The 16,687-nt window shown below is 38.5% G+C and overlaps 1 protein-coding gene across 2 annotated transcripts in view; it reads left to right on the top strand.

Moving 5' to 3' along the window:
- Positions 1-5,312, top strand: part of TAFA4 (TAFA chemokine like family member 4) — a 185,343-nt gene extending 180,031 nt beyond the window's left edge. For both annotated transcript variants that reach the window (XM_073901771.1, XM_073901770.1), the window contains one exon: positions 3,748-5,312. In XM_073901771.1, the coding sequence (XP_073757872.1) occupies positions 3,748-3,759 (12 nt within the window). In that variant the 3' untranslated portion in view covers positions 3,760-5,312. The remainder of the gene's footprint in view (positions 1-3,747) is intronic.
- The last annotated feature ends 11,375 nt before the right edge of the window (positions 5,313-16,687 follow it).

Below are 16,687 nucleotides of genomic sequence, written 5' to 3'. Positions count from 1 at the left end.
TATTTGATTCTCTTACTTCATGTAGCTCTTCAAAGTTTCCACTTAGTATCTACATGTTTCCAATATTTCATATTAGAAAACTAGGGCACCTGGGTGGCTCAGTTGGTTGGGCGACTGCCTTCGGCTCAGGTCATGATCCTGGAGTCCCGGGATCGAGTTCCGCATCGGGCTCCCTGCTCAGCAGGGAGTCTGCTTCTCCCTCTGACCCTCTTCCCTCTCGTGCTCTCTATCTCTCATTCTCTCTCTCAAATAAATAAAATCTTAAAAAAAAAAAAACTAGAGACAGGAGTTAATGTAAACAACAGGTTTTCTTTGCAACACCTCTCACCCTCAAGATCTAAGATGACCCAGTCCTTACAGTATCTTCCTCGGAACATGCTCTAAATGGTAACTTTCCCTCTGTTTCTTAGGCTACCACCATGAAGCATCCTCATTCTCTCTTGACCAAATATTATAATTATTTAATGGTAACAGTGGCTGCAGGAAACTTATCATGGGAACGTGTATCCACCGTTTTGAGCCCCACCCCTAGGATATTCTTGTATAGTAAGTCTGGGAAGGGGTTTAGGAAACCATTCTCAAAAATTTGTTCTTATGTTGATTCTCGTTTAACCAGGCTCTGTACCTGCTCTGTTTTTGCCTTTATTTCCCTGCCTAGATTTCTCCTTGGTGAGAGACCACCAATGGATTCCCACGGGTAACAGAAAATAGAGTATAAGCACCTTGAGCTGAGCCATCAATATCACTCACCCAATAGACCATGTATTTCCATATCCCACTGCTGCCTTCTTCGTCTGTTCCCTTTTATAAAACTCTACTTGTCTTTTAAGGTTCAACTGAGACGTATCCTTTACCCAGAAGTCTTGTCTTTCTTGATCCCTAGGGCCAGAGCTTGAAATACTCAGAGTACCCTGTCATGTGAGAGTGGAGCTAGTATTGGTAATCAGCAACCTTATGTCCGCCAAATTCCAAAGCAACAATGCACCCTCCATATACAGTTAGCAAAATGAAAATTTGACAGGAAAATAAATCCTAAAGAATCTTACCATTCAACTTTAATGGAGAGCAACTCCCAAACGAGCTGGGCATGCAAAGCTTCCTTAAATAAGAGGCTGTTGAGAATTACATCCTAGATATAGGTTGCTACCTGGCTGTGAACACTGTTAACTTATATGCATAGATGCATGGCAGATCCAGGAGGAGCTGACGGGATAAGAGCTAAGCTTTCCTGCGTGTCAACCACACGCCAAGCCCTGGGCCATGCCATTCACATCTCACTCACCCTTCAGTACAACTGAAGGGAGCAGGCGCTAATTTAACATTTAGCAGCTGAAGAAGCTCAAGCAGTGATAGTTCTCCCCATCTTAGAAAATTACCATCTCCATTATCTCGGTATTTGAGATCAAGACTTTGCTTGAATCCTCATTCTCTCACATCCGTTGTCCTCATTTCACGAGTCCCGTTGGCCTCACCTTCCATCACTTTTACCAATGTGATCCCTTTAAGTTGGCAGTCTAGCCATGCATCCCTGGTCTCCTCTTTGTGCCCCAGATGGAAAAAGGTCAAAGTTCTTCTCCCGGGTAGTCAGTGCTCCCTTGTCTCCTTCAAGCAGCTCCTCAAATGACAGCCTCTCGAAATCCATAGAGCCCTAACTTCTCGGCCCTAGTATCTTTTTGTCCATAGCACCTATCACTTGCTGACATGTCGTTCCTTTGCCTGTTGGTCCCACTGTTTCCTCTACAATAGGAGTCACCAAGCTGTGGCTTGCAAGCCACACTCAGCTCTTGGCCTAGGTTTTGTGGTCTGTGAGCCAAGACCTGGCTATATGGTTTTAAAGGGTTGGGAGCAATCAAAAGGAAAAGAATGTTTCATAGCGTGAAAATTACACGAAATCCCAATTTCAGTGTCTACAACCAGAGTTTTATTGGAATAAAACAATGTCCATTAGTTTACATGCCGAATTGTCTATGCTTCTTTTGTTCTATAAAGGCTGAGTTAAGTAGTAGTGACAGTAACTGTATGGCCTGCAATGCTGAACAAATTTCTATCTGGTCCTTTATCTAGAATAAGGCTAGCATACTTGTTCTATAAACTCCACGAGGACAGGGTTTTTGTTGTGTTTGCTATAGTATTTCCCTCACAAACAAAAGAGCAACTATATTGTAGAAAATCTAAAATAAAGGCTATATGTCAGTTAATAGCAAATCTGAGGTTTGACTAAATACTTGATTGGGTCTAAAGGCCAGGAATGATGACTTTTTCATGCTGTGGGCCTGTTAAAGTCTCAAGCTTTTGGGTTTTTCCCCCTTCTAGCTTGTGTATGGATTATCTAACCTGTAAAATACCTTACACTTTACCTGACCAAATAAAACTCAAGAAACTGCTAATCTTTTTTCTTATAAGTATTTAAAAATAGAGAAAACAATAGTACACTTCTTAATGAATGTCTGTTTCTAGTAATTATGGCAGTTTTCTAAAAGAACCTATTTATTTCTTTTATTAAGGATTTATTTATTTGAGAGAGCGTGCAACGAGAGAGAGAGAGAGTCGGGGCGGGGCAGAAGGAGTGGGAAAGAATCTCAAGCAGATTCTCCACTGAGTGCAGAGCCTGACCTGGGGCTTGATCTTCCTGAGATCACCACCAGAGCTGAAATTAAGAGTCAGACATTCAGGGCGCCTGGGTGGCTCAGTTGGTTGAGCCGCTGCCTTCCGCTCAGGTCATGATCCTGGAGTCCTGGGATCGAGTCCCACATCGGGCTCCCTGCTCGGCGGGGAGTCTGCTTCTCCCTCTGACCCTGTTCCCTCTCGTGCTCTCTATCTCTCATTCTCTCTCTCTCAAATAAATAAATAAAATTTAAAAAAAAAAAAAGAGTCAGACATTCAACCGACTAAGTTATTATGGGGCCCCTGAGGGTCTCATTTTTAAAAATAAAAGTTAACTACATTAAAAAAAGGGATGCCTGGGTGACTCAGTTGGTTAAGTGGCTGCCTTTGGCTCAGGTCATGATCCCAGGGTCCCACCTTGGGCTCCCTGCTCAGTGGGGAACCTTCTTCTCCCTCTCCCTCTCCCCTTGCTCGTGCTCTCTCTCTCTCGAGTAAATAAAAGTTAACCACATTAAAAAGTAACAAAGGTGGGGCACCTGGGTGGCTCATTCATTGAGCGTCTGCCTTCAGCTCAGGTCATGATCCCAGGGTCCTGGGATGGAGCCCCACATCAGGCTCCCTGCTCAGTGGGAAGCCTGCTTCTCCCTCTCCCACTCCCCCTGCTTGTGTTCCCTCTCTCGCTGTGTCTCTCTCTGTCAAATAAATAAAATCTTTAAAAAAAATAAATAAAAAGTAACAAAGGTAACATTTTCAGATTGACATACACTGATCTTAATTGGTATTCATTTGAAAAAAAATGTAGTGCCTTCAGGAAAGCATGCTCAGCAGGCATATGTTAACTCTGTGGGCAATGAATGTACCTAATCTGCTGGGTTTTTTATAACTCAATAAAATACCAAGGTAAGGTACATAATACCATGTTGTAGAAGTCTTTGTGCATGTTTTCTTTGCAACCTGGAAGCAAGAACTGTGAAGAAGAATTTGATTTGAACAGTTGATTTGGTGAAGTTGGTTACAGATAAAGGAACAAACTGCTAAACGCTGCTCAAATGATAGAGACAGGGACTTCTGGGGCTGGTAGCAGAAAGGACTGTCTTCAGTGGGGATGAGATACTGAATGCTCACTTATTTAATTTGTTTTAGGTAACACGGTAGCGAAGAGAGGTGTGCTTAATCCTGGAGGAGCGACAGGATGCAGAGGTCTCTTAATTGGATTACTGTCCTGGCTGGTTTGGGGGAAATTGTCTCGGATTTCAGCAACATCACATTCGCATGTGTGTGCTATAAGGAGTGTCATTTACTTAACTGTCCCAGCCCTCTCTGCTTCATGATTTTATTACCTTGAATTATAGCCATGGGCTGCCACACAATTCACATCCTATCTGGATCCCGAGGAACATACCTCCAAGAAACCCGGGAGGAACAAAGCAGAGACTTCAAAATGGATCTCCACTTGGCCTTCCATGTCTTTCTGTCTCCACAAAGGAACATGGACGGGTTCACAGGGTCCTTATTCTATTCCTCTTTTGAACTTTTCCTTTAGCCCTTGCATTTAAAGTGGTTTGAAAGGGATCTCAGTACCAAAACATTTTGGCAAAACATATTTGCAGATGTAGATTAATGAACTCTGATTAACTGGTGAAGAAAATTCATTTTATAAATCTCAACAAATAGACTTACCGGGGTTATTGTGTGCGTATTTGTATTTTTGCTTTAGAGGATTTAAATTTTTTTTAATTTTTTAATTTTTTATTATGTTAATCACCATACGTTACATAGAGGATTTAAATTTTTGCATTTTAAGTTCTATTGTCAGGTTAGCAGAAATAAAATAACATTTTAACTTCTGTGCACCATTTTACTGAGTGCTAAGGAAGTATATCTCAACCCTAATATTTTATAACCAAAGCTTGATCATGACGTAGTCACAAAAGAAATAAAACCTGTTGGGATTTTTATGGCTTAGGTGTAGTCATAAAGGTAAATCACTTAAAATATAAAACAGTCTCTGTTTAGATCAAGGGTGATTTCTAAGATCCAGTTTGTGTCAAATGTATTAAAATATTTTGTTAGAAGTCTTGAAATGTTGAATTTTTAGGCTGTAAATGATTTATTCTTAGCTCTTCTCTCATTTGTTAGTCGTTTTATTTCTTTAAATGTAAGTAAAATCTGAGCCATTTTTTTCTTGGTTTAATAATTTCGCAGCAGACGTGTGTCCACATATTCTCAGATGCTATCATGCAGAAATATATTACAGATGAAAAGTGACTGACCCAGATTTTAAATGCATAATGTCATTAAAACAAACACTACTGTAATATGGGATTTTATATATTAAGAAATGCCAAAAACATCCTTTCTGCACTGTTAATTATCCCTGTCCTTTCACAACCGGGGCGGAGGGGGGGGGAGAATATTACTATAACATTTATAGCAGTAACAATTACATCTACTTGACTTTAGTCTTGCAAAAAGAATGGAAATAGGGGACATCCATTTGTTGGCTTTGTTTGAATTTGATGGGATGCTTACTAGAATTATTACTGTCCTATTAGTAAGTAAAAAATTCATTCTGCTGATGGCACGTAAGTTTTTGTGATTATTTTATTGCCTTAAGACTTCATGTTAATACCCTAGGCTTGCAAATTTTAAATGCAAATGTGAAAAATAATTATACTTAATTTTGGGCATGTGAACTGTATGGCAAACTTAAGACCTCAACATGTAGCATTAAAGATAATTTAAAATCTAGGGAGATTTAATTAAGTTGAGGACCATGCATGATGCTTTCTATACTCTGCTGCCTTTACTATAGAACCCTCCATTGTAAGAGGAGAGGGTTAAAAAAAAAAAGTCAGTTTTATGGTATATGTATGTCTCCATCTTTTGCCCATACATCTGATCTAGTACACCAAATAAGATCAAGTTAAAATGACACTGCTTCACCTTGAGGTACATTTCTAGGGTGTAAACTACTTTGGGGGAGTAAATGGTCCATTAGGGAAAATAGCGGGTATCACAACTGCCATTTCATCCATTATTGCTTCAAAGTATACTTTTTATCAAGTTCAAAAGTTAGTCCTAAAATGGAGCTTGCACAGCAGAAGCATTTTAATGTTATCATTCCTATACCTTTCCTGGAGGGAAGTAGATAAGACAGTTTTCTATGTATTCCAGAATTTAAAGCAAAGATATCAAGGGTGTTGTGAGGACATTAGTCATATCAGCATTAAGCCCCCTAAGTGTGGCACTTGTGATCTCCACACCTGAAGACTTTCAATTCTTTTATCTTAAACCCCGACACTGCCCAGCAAGGGCTATGGACTTAGCCTGGGCCTCTCCAAAGGAACCAGCAACCTCCTAGATTTTATAGCTTTCCCTCAGATCCAGATTTGTTGCTCTAAACCATATGGACCTCAACTATATACATGGGGAACTCTACTCATTCAACACTTAATGAAGACCCCCCCCAAGTGATCTACCCTTATACACACAAATCCGTTTTTCTTCTCTCCCTGTTAGGTCTTTATGAATATTCCCATTTTATAGAATTTAGGACCAATAAAATTAAACTTGCCCAAACTCACACAAGTAGTTGCTACTAGAAATTATATAATGAGGAATCATGAAAAAAAGATCAGAAACTGTAGATCTACTTTTCCTTGAGAGCTTTTGGGATAACCTGTAATAATCCTGTGTCTTCAGGTGTCAGGGAATTTGGCTAGCCTTAGAATCTGGCTAGCATCTGACCTACTTTATCAGGGTTCAGCACTTGCACTCTTTGCCACGATCTTATAATATACCAATACACTGATGAAAAATCTCACTGCTAACATTTTTAAATTGGGCAAAAGGAGACGGTCCTTTCAGCTTAAGAAGTCCCAGAACTCACCTCCTCCCATGGACACACAGACTCTACAACTCAATATAGAGCAATTCCTCCTGAAGAAAAACTGAGTGCTGATTGAATGGCTTTGGCACAACCAATGATAGAGGGACTGCATAGAGAAGGACAGGACAGAGGGAGACATAGTAACGGTGGGAACCCTACCCCTGATGTGATGATCTGCACTAGGAACAGATATCACTGAAGGGCCTGTATACAGACTCACCTGCCTTAGAACACAGCAAAGAAACAGCCATTTATTTAAACGGCAACTACACTGTAAGTGAAGGAAAGCCATTTACTAACTCTAGAGCATCGGCCAAAGAGTGTGAGGACTCTCTGAACTCTCTTTGGGGTCTGAGATGCCACCAGGCACCACTGTTTATATAACCCTTGACCTTGATAGTGTAGATGGGAGCAGGGTCCAGGCACTCAGCAAGCCCCAGGCCCCAAGCCTACATTAGCTCCAGCCATTCTACCAAAGTGGTCTCAGTGTGTGCTCCTGGTCTCCCCTGGTCCATGCCCAACCCAGCCATCCTGCTAGGCAACCCAAGCACACAGCACCTCAGGACCCCATCAGACCTGCACCACTCCAGCCAGCCTTCCAGGGTGGCAAGCTGAGAGTACACACTTCTACTTCAGTTCCAGCCATCCCTCCAGGGCAGCCTTGTAGGGGAGATGCTCTGAGAACCCCAGCCCGTGAATGCTCCAGTTCCAACTATCCTGCCAAAGGTGGATCTGGTTCACAGCATCCTGTGACTTTGTGGTCCATTTCCACTCCAGCTCTAGCTGTCCTGCCAGGGTGGTCCTGATGCAGCACACTCCAGACCAGGCTGCAACTTATTCAGCTCCAGCTGGTCAGCCAAAGCCACCAGGCACATGTAGTCTACAAAGGGGATGCTCCAGTGCAAGGTGACTCATGATTGGGAGAGGTAGGTGTTATCCATAATTCACAGATACAAACACAGAAAGTAAAAAAAAAAAAAAAAAAAAAGAGAAGAATATGTTACTAACAAAAGAACAAGATACTACCCCCCCAGAAAAAACCCCTAATAAAACAGAGATAAGGAAAAATACACCAGAGGGAATCAACCACAGATTGGATGACACAGAACAGGTCAATAATCTGGAAGAGAGAATAGTGGAAATTACCTAATCAGAAGACCAAAAAGAAAAAAGAATTAAAAAATGAGAATAGTTTGAGACCTCTGGGACACAACATCTAGCATATTAACATTTGCATTAATATTTATCTCAGTGGAAGAATAAAGAGATAAAGGGGTTAAAAACTTGTTTTTTGAAGAAATAATGGATGAAGAGTTCTCTAACCTGGGGAAGGAAACAGACATCTGGGTCCAGAAAGCACAATCCCAAACAAGAAGAATCCAAAGAGATCCGAACCAAGACATATTATAGTAAAATACAAGGGAAACCTCATAAGACTACTAGTTGATTTTTCAGCAGAAACGTTGCAGGCCCGAATGGAGTGGCATACCACATTCAAAGTGCTGAAAGGGAAAACTTACAACCGAGAATGCAATACCTGACAAGGTTATCATTCAGAATTTAAGGTACGTAAAGAGTGTCTTAGAAAAACAAAAGCTAAAATAGTTAATCATTACAAAACTAGCCTTACAAGAAATGTTAAAGTGTTTTCTTTAAATAGAAAAGGCTGTAACTAGAAATTAGAAAATATAGGAAAGGAAAAAAAGCTCAATGGCAAAACCAAATATATGGTAAAAGCAGCAAATTGGCCACTTGAAAAGTTATTATAAAGGTTATAAGACAAAAAGGAAATCCAACTCTAACTACAATAAGTAGTTAAGGGATAAACAAAATGAAGTAAAATAAGACATCAAAAACAAAGCACAGAGTGGCGACTAAAAATTGGGGGCATTAAAACACGTTTTAATGCTTCCTTAAGCAACCATCAGCTTAAAATAGATTGCTACATATGTAAGTCAGTGTATATGATCTTCATGGTAGCCACCAAAATCCTACAATAGATAAACAATAAAGAGAAAGGAACCCAAACATAACACTAAAAAATACTATCAAATCCCAAGGGAAGAGACTGAAAGAAAGAACTACAAAAACAACCAGAAAACAATTAACAAAATGGCAATAAGTATATACCTTCTAATAACTACCTTAAATGTAAATGGACTAAGTGCTTCAATCAAAAGGTGTGAAGTAGCAAAATATATAAAATATATTTTTTATATATACGCTGCCTACTCACTTCAGACCTAAAGACACACACAGACTCAAAGTAAAGAGATGGAAAGGGATTCCATGCAAAGGGAAATGGAAAGAAAGCTAGTGTAGCAAATATTTCTATCCGACAAAACAGACTTTAAAACAAAAACCTAACAAAAGACAAAGAAGGGCATTACATAATGATAAAGGGGTCAATCCAAGAAGAGGATATAACATTTGTATATGTTTATGCACCCAACATAGGAATACCTAAATATGAAACGCAAATGTTAACAGACATAAAGAGAGAAATTTACAGTAATACAATAATAGTAGGGGCCTTTAACATCCCACTTACATCGATGGATAGATCATCTAGACAGAATCAAGAAGATATTGGCCTTAAATGATGTATTAGACCAGATGGACTTAATAGATATATACGGAATATTCCATCCCCAGACAGCAGAAGACACATTTTACTCAAGTGTACATGGGACATTCTCCAGGACAGAGCACATGTTACACCACAAAACAAGTCTCAATGAATTTAAGATTAATCTTTTATAATCACCATAATATGAAACTAGAAATCAATTACAAGAAGAAAAATGGGGGAAAAAGCCCCACAAACACGGGGACACTAAACAGCATGTTACTAAACAACCAGTGGGTCAATGAAGAAATCAAAGAGGAAATTAAAAAATACCGACACAATTGAATATGGAAACACAGCTTTCCTAAATCTACAGCATACAGCAAAAGCAAATCTAAAAGAGAAATTCATAGTGTTATGGGATTACCTCAGGAAACAAGAAAAATCCCAAATAAACAATCTAACTTTATACCTAAAACAACTAGAAAAACAGTAAACCAAGGCTGAATTAGTACAAGAAAGGAAATAATAGTGATCAAAATGAAAAGTGAAATAGAGACCAAAGGGGGAAAAAAAAAAAAAGACCAGCAGACCAAACAGGTTCTTTGAAAAGATAAATAGAATCAATAAACCTTTAGCAAGACTAATAAAAAAAAAGATTCAGGGCCAAAATAAATCAGAGATGGAAGAGAAGCTACAACTAACACCACAGATACAAAGGATCGTAAGAGATTACTACAATTATTTGTCAATAAATTAGAAAACCTAGAAGAAATATATTCCTTGAAACACACAACCTTTCAAGACTGAATCATGAAGAAATTAAAAATCTGAACAGACTGAGTACAAATAATGAAATTCAATCAGTAATTTAAAAACTTCCCCAAACCAAAAGTTTAGTACCAGACAGCTTCATAGTTGAATTCTAGCAAATACTTAAAGAAGACCTATCATCAAATTATTCAAAAACTTTCAGAGGAAAGAATACTTCCAAACTCATTTTATGAGGGCAGCATTATACCAAAGCCAGACAATGACACTACAAAAAAGAAAACTATTGGCCAATATCCCTGATGAACATGGATGGAAAATTCCTCAAAAAATATTAACAAACTCAATTCAAAATAACACTGAAAGGATCATACACCACCATCAAGTGGGATTTATTCCAGGGAAATAAAGATGGTTCAATATCTGCAAATCAGTTAACATGATATACCACATTAATAAAACAAAGGATACAAATCAAGTGATCATCTTAGTAGAATCAAAAAGCATTTACTGAAATTCAACAACACAAGTAAGGAAGGAAATTAGTTCAATAATAAAGGCCATATAGGACAACTTGACAGCTAACATCATACTCAGTGGTGAAAAGCTGAAGCTTTTCCTCTAGAATCAGGAACAAGACAAGAATGCCCACTTTTGCTATTTTTTTCAACATAGTATTAGAAATTCTTGCCATAGAAATTAGATAAGAAAAAAAGGCAACCAAGTCAGAAAAAAGTAGTAAAGTTCACAGAAGACATGAGACTATATATAGAAAACCCTAGAGACTTCACCAAAAAACTATTAGAATAAATGAATTCAGTAAATCACAAGATACAAAATAACATACAGGAATGGATTGTGTTTCTATACACTAAGACTGAAACATAAAGAAGTTTAAAAAAGACCATTTTCAATTGGATCACAAAGAATAAAATACCTAGGAATAAATTTAAACAGTGAGGTGAAATACATTTCATCAAAGAGGTTCAGAAACTACTCTGAAAACTCTGGCACTGATGAAATAAATTGAAGATGACACAAATAAATGGAATGATAATCTCTGTTCATGGATTGGAAGAATTAGTATTATTAAATGTCCATATTACCCAGTGCAATCCCTATCAAAGTACCAATGACATTTTTCAGAGAATTAGAACAAAGAATCCTAAAATTTGTATGGAACCACTAAGGACCCTAAGAGCAAAACAATTTTAAGAAAGAAGTAAGCTGTGGGTTCCATGCTCCCTGATTTCAAACTGTACTACAAAGCTGTAGAAATAAAAAAGTATGGTACTGACAGGAAAACAGACATGTAGATCAATGGAATAGAACAGAGTCCCCCTCTCTCCATCAAAAGACTCCATACAGATGTGATCAATAATGACAAAGAGGCAAAAATATACAATGGGAAAAAGACATTCTGTTCAACTAGTGGTGCTGAGAAAATGGGACAGCTATATACAAAAGAATGCAACTAGACTACTATTTTATACCATATACAGAAATAAATTCAAAATAAAGACTTGAATATAAGACCTGAAACTATGAATGTCCTAGATAGGCAGTAAGGTATTTGGCATCAGTTTTACCAATATATTTTAGGACCAGTCTCTTCAGGCAAGGGCAACACAAACTAAAATATATAAAAAGGACTACATCAAACTAAAAAGCTTTTACAGAGCAAAGAAAGCCATCAACAAAATGAAGACAACCTATAGAATGGGAGAAAATATTTGTAAACCACTCATCTGCTTAAGGGTTACTATCCACAAGAGACAACGAACTCAGACAACTTAATAGCAGAAATGCAAATAATCCGATTAAAAAACAAGTAGAGGACATGAATAGACATTTTCCAAAGATGACATGCAGAGGACCAACAGACACAAGAGAAGCTCAACATGAATAATCATCAGGGAAATGCAAATGAGAACCACAAAGAGATATCACCTCACACCTGTCAGAATGGCTATTATCAAAAAGACAAGAAGTAACAAGTGTTGGTGAAGATGTGGAGAAAAGGGAAACTTGTGCCCTGGTGGTGGGAATGTAAACTGGTGCGGTGCTGTGGGAAACAGTATGGTGGTTTCTCAAAAAATTCAAAATAGAACTATCATATAATCCAACAATTCCACTTCTGAGTATTTATTCAAATAAAATGAAAACAGTCTGAAGAGATATATGCACATCATTGCTCACTGCGGCATTATTGACAATAGCCAAGATATGGAAGCAACCTACCTGTCCACTGATAGATGACTGGATAAAGAAGATGTGACATGTAATATACAATGGAACATTACTCAGCCATTAAAAAAATGAAACCTTGCCATTTGTGACAACATGGATTAACCTACAAAGTATTAGCTTAAGTGAAATAAGTCAGAGGAGATAAATATCATATGATTTCATTTATATGTGGAATTAAAAAAACAAAACAAATGAATAGAATAAAACAGAAACAGACTCATAGATACAGGAAATAAGCTGTTGGTTATCAGAGGGGTTGGCAAAATAGATGAAGGGGATTGAGTAGTACAAGCTTCAGTTATAAAGTAAGTTATAGGGAAGTAATGTATAGCATGGGAAATAAATCAGTAAGATTATAACTTTGTATGGTGAGAAATGGTAACTAGACTTACTGTAAGGATCATTTTGCAATGTCTAAAAATATTGAATTATTGTGGTGCCCACCTGAAACAAATAGGATATTGTATATCAATTATACTTTAATTAAAAAGATTAAAATAAAGTAAAATATTCAGTACTGAATTTCTACTTGAGTTTAAAAGAGTAATCTCTTTTATTTACTTAAGGGAGAGTATGGGACTGAGGCAATACAGAACGAAAATTGAAAACCTCCAACTACTACTCTGTAGTTGAACTTAGACTGTAGGCAACTCTAAGTTTCTCTATACCACTGTGTATACTGACAGAACACCAGCCTTCTCCATGTAATCTTTAGTCTGAGGCTGCATGAGGGTAAATGCACACTCAGCATGTTACATGGCTTCCCAAGGACTTTTCTGCAGATGTTGCAGTAACACTGAGCCCCTAATTCCTCTACGTCAAGACGGTTGGGTGGAAAGGAGACAGTGACCCCTTTGACGTGTACTCCCTACCTTGTCCAACCCAGTGACCGCTTGGCCTACTGCCCTCACTTGAATTTTTGCCCATACTATGGAATTTCTGGAAAAAATTTCTTGGTGCACAGGTTGGGTACTGTCTCCTCAAAGTGTCAATGGAAACAACCTTACCAAAGTACCTATTTCACAGATAAATCTTCCAGGACCTGAAGAAATTTCCTCACAGAATTCTTTGTCATGGGCTATTGAGGACTTACTGAATCCAATGCTAACTAACTTTACCATTTCGGGTGTCTCTGAAATAGGCAAAGCACTAAGAGTTGTACCCAAAGCACGTGGATTCTCCTACTGTAGGGGTTGACAAACTCCAGCCTCTAGGCTCAAAACCAGCCTGGATGTTTTTGTAAATAAAGACTTATTGGAACACATCCTGGGCATCTGTTTAGGTATCATCTCTGGCTGCTTTTGCACTGGTACAGCAGAGTTGATTGATTGTGACAGAGCCCACAGGGTCCACAAAGCCTAAAAAATTGGCTCTTTCAACCTTTACAGAAAAGTTTGCTAATTCCTGTTCTACACAACGGACGAACAAGACATTTTTTTTAGGAGTTTCATTGCAACAGTATAAGATAGTGAGAAAGAGGTGCTGGAGGCAAACAAAACCAAGTTTGATGATCAGCTCTACTACTTACTGTCACAGCTTTCTACCCTGTAAGTTTCAGTTTATCTATAAAAGGGTTATAATAATAACTATATCTCACAGGAGATTTTAAAAAGAATTTTGTCTCAAAAAAAGCTCAGCATGTTGATTAGCAAATATTATAAGTTCTTGATGAAGTTGTTCCTCTTTTATGAGTAATTTGTGGTCCAGGTAATAACCTCGTAAAAAAGAATCAAACAGCATACCCTCCCCTCAAAACTGGGCATAAAGTTTAAGAAGACACAACTGACAGAGAATTAGGACCAAGTAAGAACAGATCTTAAAGAGTTTTCTCCTTGTTTCCAAGACAGTGGGAACTTTGAAAAAGCAGAACAAGGACAAATGTGGAAAATAACTCAAGGAGCATTGCTTTCACTTGACCTTGGCTGTCAGGTAGGATATTGAAAATGCTTGTGCTTCCTTCGTGGACAGGTAAATGTCTTGGAACTGTAATGCAAATCTCATAGAAGTTGAAGCAGCACTGGACAGAAGGATGCCGCACACAGGTACCTTGATCTGAATCTGCAACCTGAGATGACCAATGCCGCCCATACACACAAACACTGTTCTTTCAAGTTCATCTTCAAGTAATCTTGTAAACAGAAACTTTGAACAAAAGAGGCCTGTAAATAATTGATGAACAGTTACTGAAGCATGTTGGGCAGTCTTTGTAGTATTGATTTTGGACTGTGAACAAAGCAGAGCTCTGTAAGCTCATATGTTAGTCCCTTTCTCTCCTATTTGGTGCCATCAATATTCATCGCCTGCTCACATGTTAGGAATGTGAAATGATACGTCTTTCACATTGCTCATTTGGGCCTTTGCTCTCTGTGGATAGGGTCTCTGACCTATCCTTTAATTATCAGCTTTGATCCTCTTAATGAGGAGTTATCGGAATAGTTCAGGACACTGAATTATTAATTGAGTAACTGTAATTAATGACCAAGGAATGGAAGCCTGCAAATGAACTTTGGTCCTCTACTTCCAAATTTGAAACCCTACTCTCAGTAGTTCAGCTTGGGTCTCTGAACTTCCTGCCCTCTTTTTGAATTTCATCTTCACCCTTGCTTTGTTACATATATTAAGTTTAACATTCAGTGTTTTATAGACCATTCACAGACATCATAGAAAATAAAATCATGTCCTTGCAATTTTAGCATTGCAATAACTGAAAAGAAAACATAAAAAATAATCCATCATTTTTCTCTCACTCACACACAAATCAATAGAGCAGAATGCTTAGGTCAGCTCAGTGGGGGCATGGGTTGAAATAGGAATGAGGACAATACTTTGGCATATTTAAATATGTATGAGTGCTATATATCTCACAGAGGACTGAAACAGATTCTTAATGCCACAGTAAAGAAACTGGAGTAAAACCAGTAAGTCTCAGCTTGAGAAAAAGTTAGTGACAACTCCTGAAACGTCAAAATCAGAACAATTGGTATTTGATGCTGCCATATGCTATTTCAATCACTGTCTCTCCTGATTCACTACTGGAGCTCAGACAAAGAGTGGGAATAGGGAAGGGCTCTCTATAAGATGCCGTGTCTGCCATTCTCAGGGGAACAGGGCTTTGCCTGTGGGAAAATCACCACAAGTGGCTCTGATTTGGTGATGTAGGCACTTGGGTTGTGGTCAGTGAGAGTTAAGTAGAAAGACATTTGAGTGTGTTTGTGGAAGACTCATTTCATCTCTGATTACACAAAAAAGTAGTGTCAAAGGTCTTCCTCTTGTGTTACTACATTCTTCTTCTGGTGGTTTAAAGAGAGCCAAGCTCATTTTTCTTTTCCTTCCTGACATCTCAAATGCAAAAAGTGTGTTGAGTTTGAGAAGTTCTTTATAGATCTTGGATATCAGCCCTTTATCTGTAGTGTCATTTGCAAATATCTTCTCCCATTCTGCGGGTTGTCTCTTCGTTTTGTTGACTGTTTCCCTCGCTGTGCAGAGCTTTTTATCTCAATGAACTTCTCAAACTCAACCCCTCCCTCAAAAAAGTAATTAAGTCAAAAAATGGGTAGAAGACATGAACTGACACTTCTCCAAAGAAGGCATACAAATGGCTAACAGACCATGAAAAACTGTTCAACATCATTAACCATCAGGGAAATTCAAATCAAAACCACATTGAGATACCACCTTACACCAGTTGGAATGGCAAAAATTGACAAGACAAGAACAACAAATGTTGGAAAGGTTGTGGAGAAAGGGGAACCCTCTTACACTATTGGTGGGAATGCAAGTTGGTACAGCCACTTTGGAAAACAGTGTGGAGGTTCCTCAAAAAATAAAAAATACAGCTACCCTATGACCCAGCAATTGTACTCCTGGGTATTTACCCCAAAGATACAGATGGAGTGAAAAGAAGGGCCATATGCACCCCAATGTTCATAGCAGCAATGTCCACAACAGCCAAATTGTGGAAGGAGCTGAGATGCCCTTTAGCAGACGAATGGATAAAGAAGATGTGGTCCATATATACAATGGACTATTACTCAGCCATCAGAAAAGATGAATACCCAACATTTTCATCAACATGGATGGAACTGGAGGGGATTATGCTAAGTGAAGTAAGTCAGAGAAAGACAATTATCATTTGGTTTCACTTATTTGTGGAACATAAGGAATAGCATGGAGGACATTAGGAGAAGGAAGGGAAAAATGAAGGGGGGGGGAAATCAGAGGGAGAGACGAACCAGGAGAGACTATGGACTCTGGGAATCAAACTGAGGGTTTTAGAGGGGAGGGATGGGGGGATGGGTGAGCCCAGTGATGGGTATTAAGGAGGGCACATATTACGTGGAGCACCCGGTGTTATACACAAACAATGAAGCATGGAACACTACATCAAAAACTAATGATGTACTGTGTGGTGACTAACATGATAAAAAAGTGCAAAAAGGAGTGAAAAATGGGGAAGAAGTTTACTCAGGCTCAAGGTAGGACCTGGAAGCCATGTCTACTCATTAGAAAAATATTTGTAAAAATTGATAGATCTGACTACGTAAAAAGCAAAACTTTGCACATGGCAAAACCCCATAAACCAAATGAAAAGTCAGACTGGG

This window comes from Callorhinus ursinus, unplaced genomic scaffold, assembly GCF_003265705.2.
Source record: "Callorhinus ursinus isolate GAN/ISIS: 27379988/994484 unplaced genomic scaffold, GSC_fseal_2.0 scaffold15, whole genome shotgun sequence".
In the NCBI taxonomy this organism is placed as follows: domain Eukaryota; kingdom Metazoa; phylum Chordata; class Mammalia; order Carnivora; family Otariidae; genus Callorhinus; species Callorhinus ursinus.
This window is presented reverse-complemented; position numbering and strand designations above follow the sequence as displayed.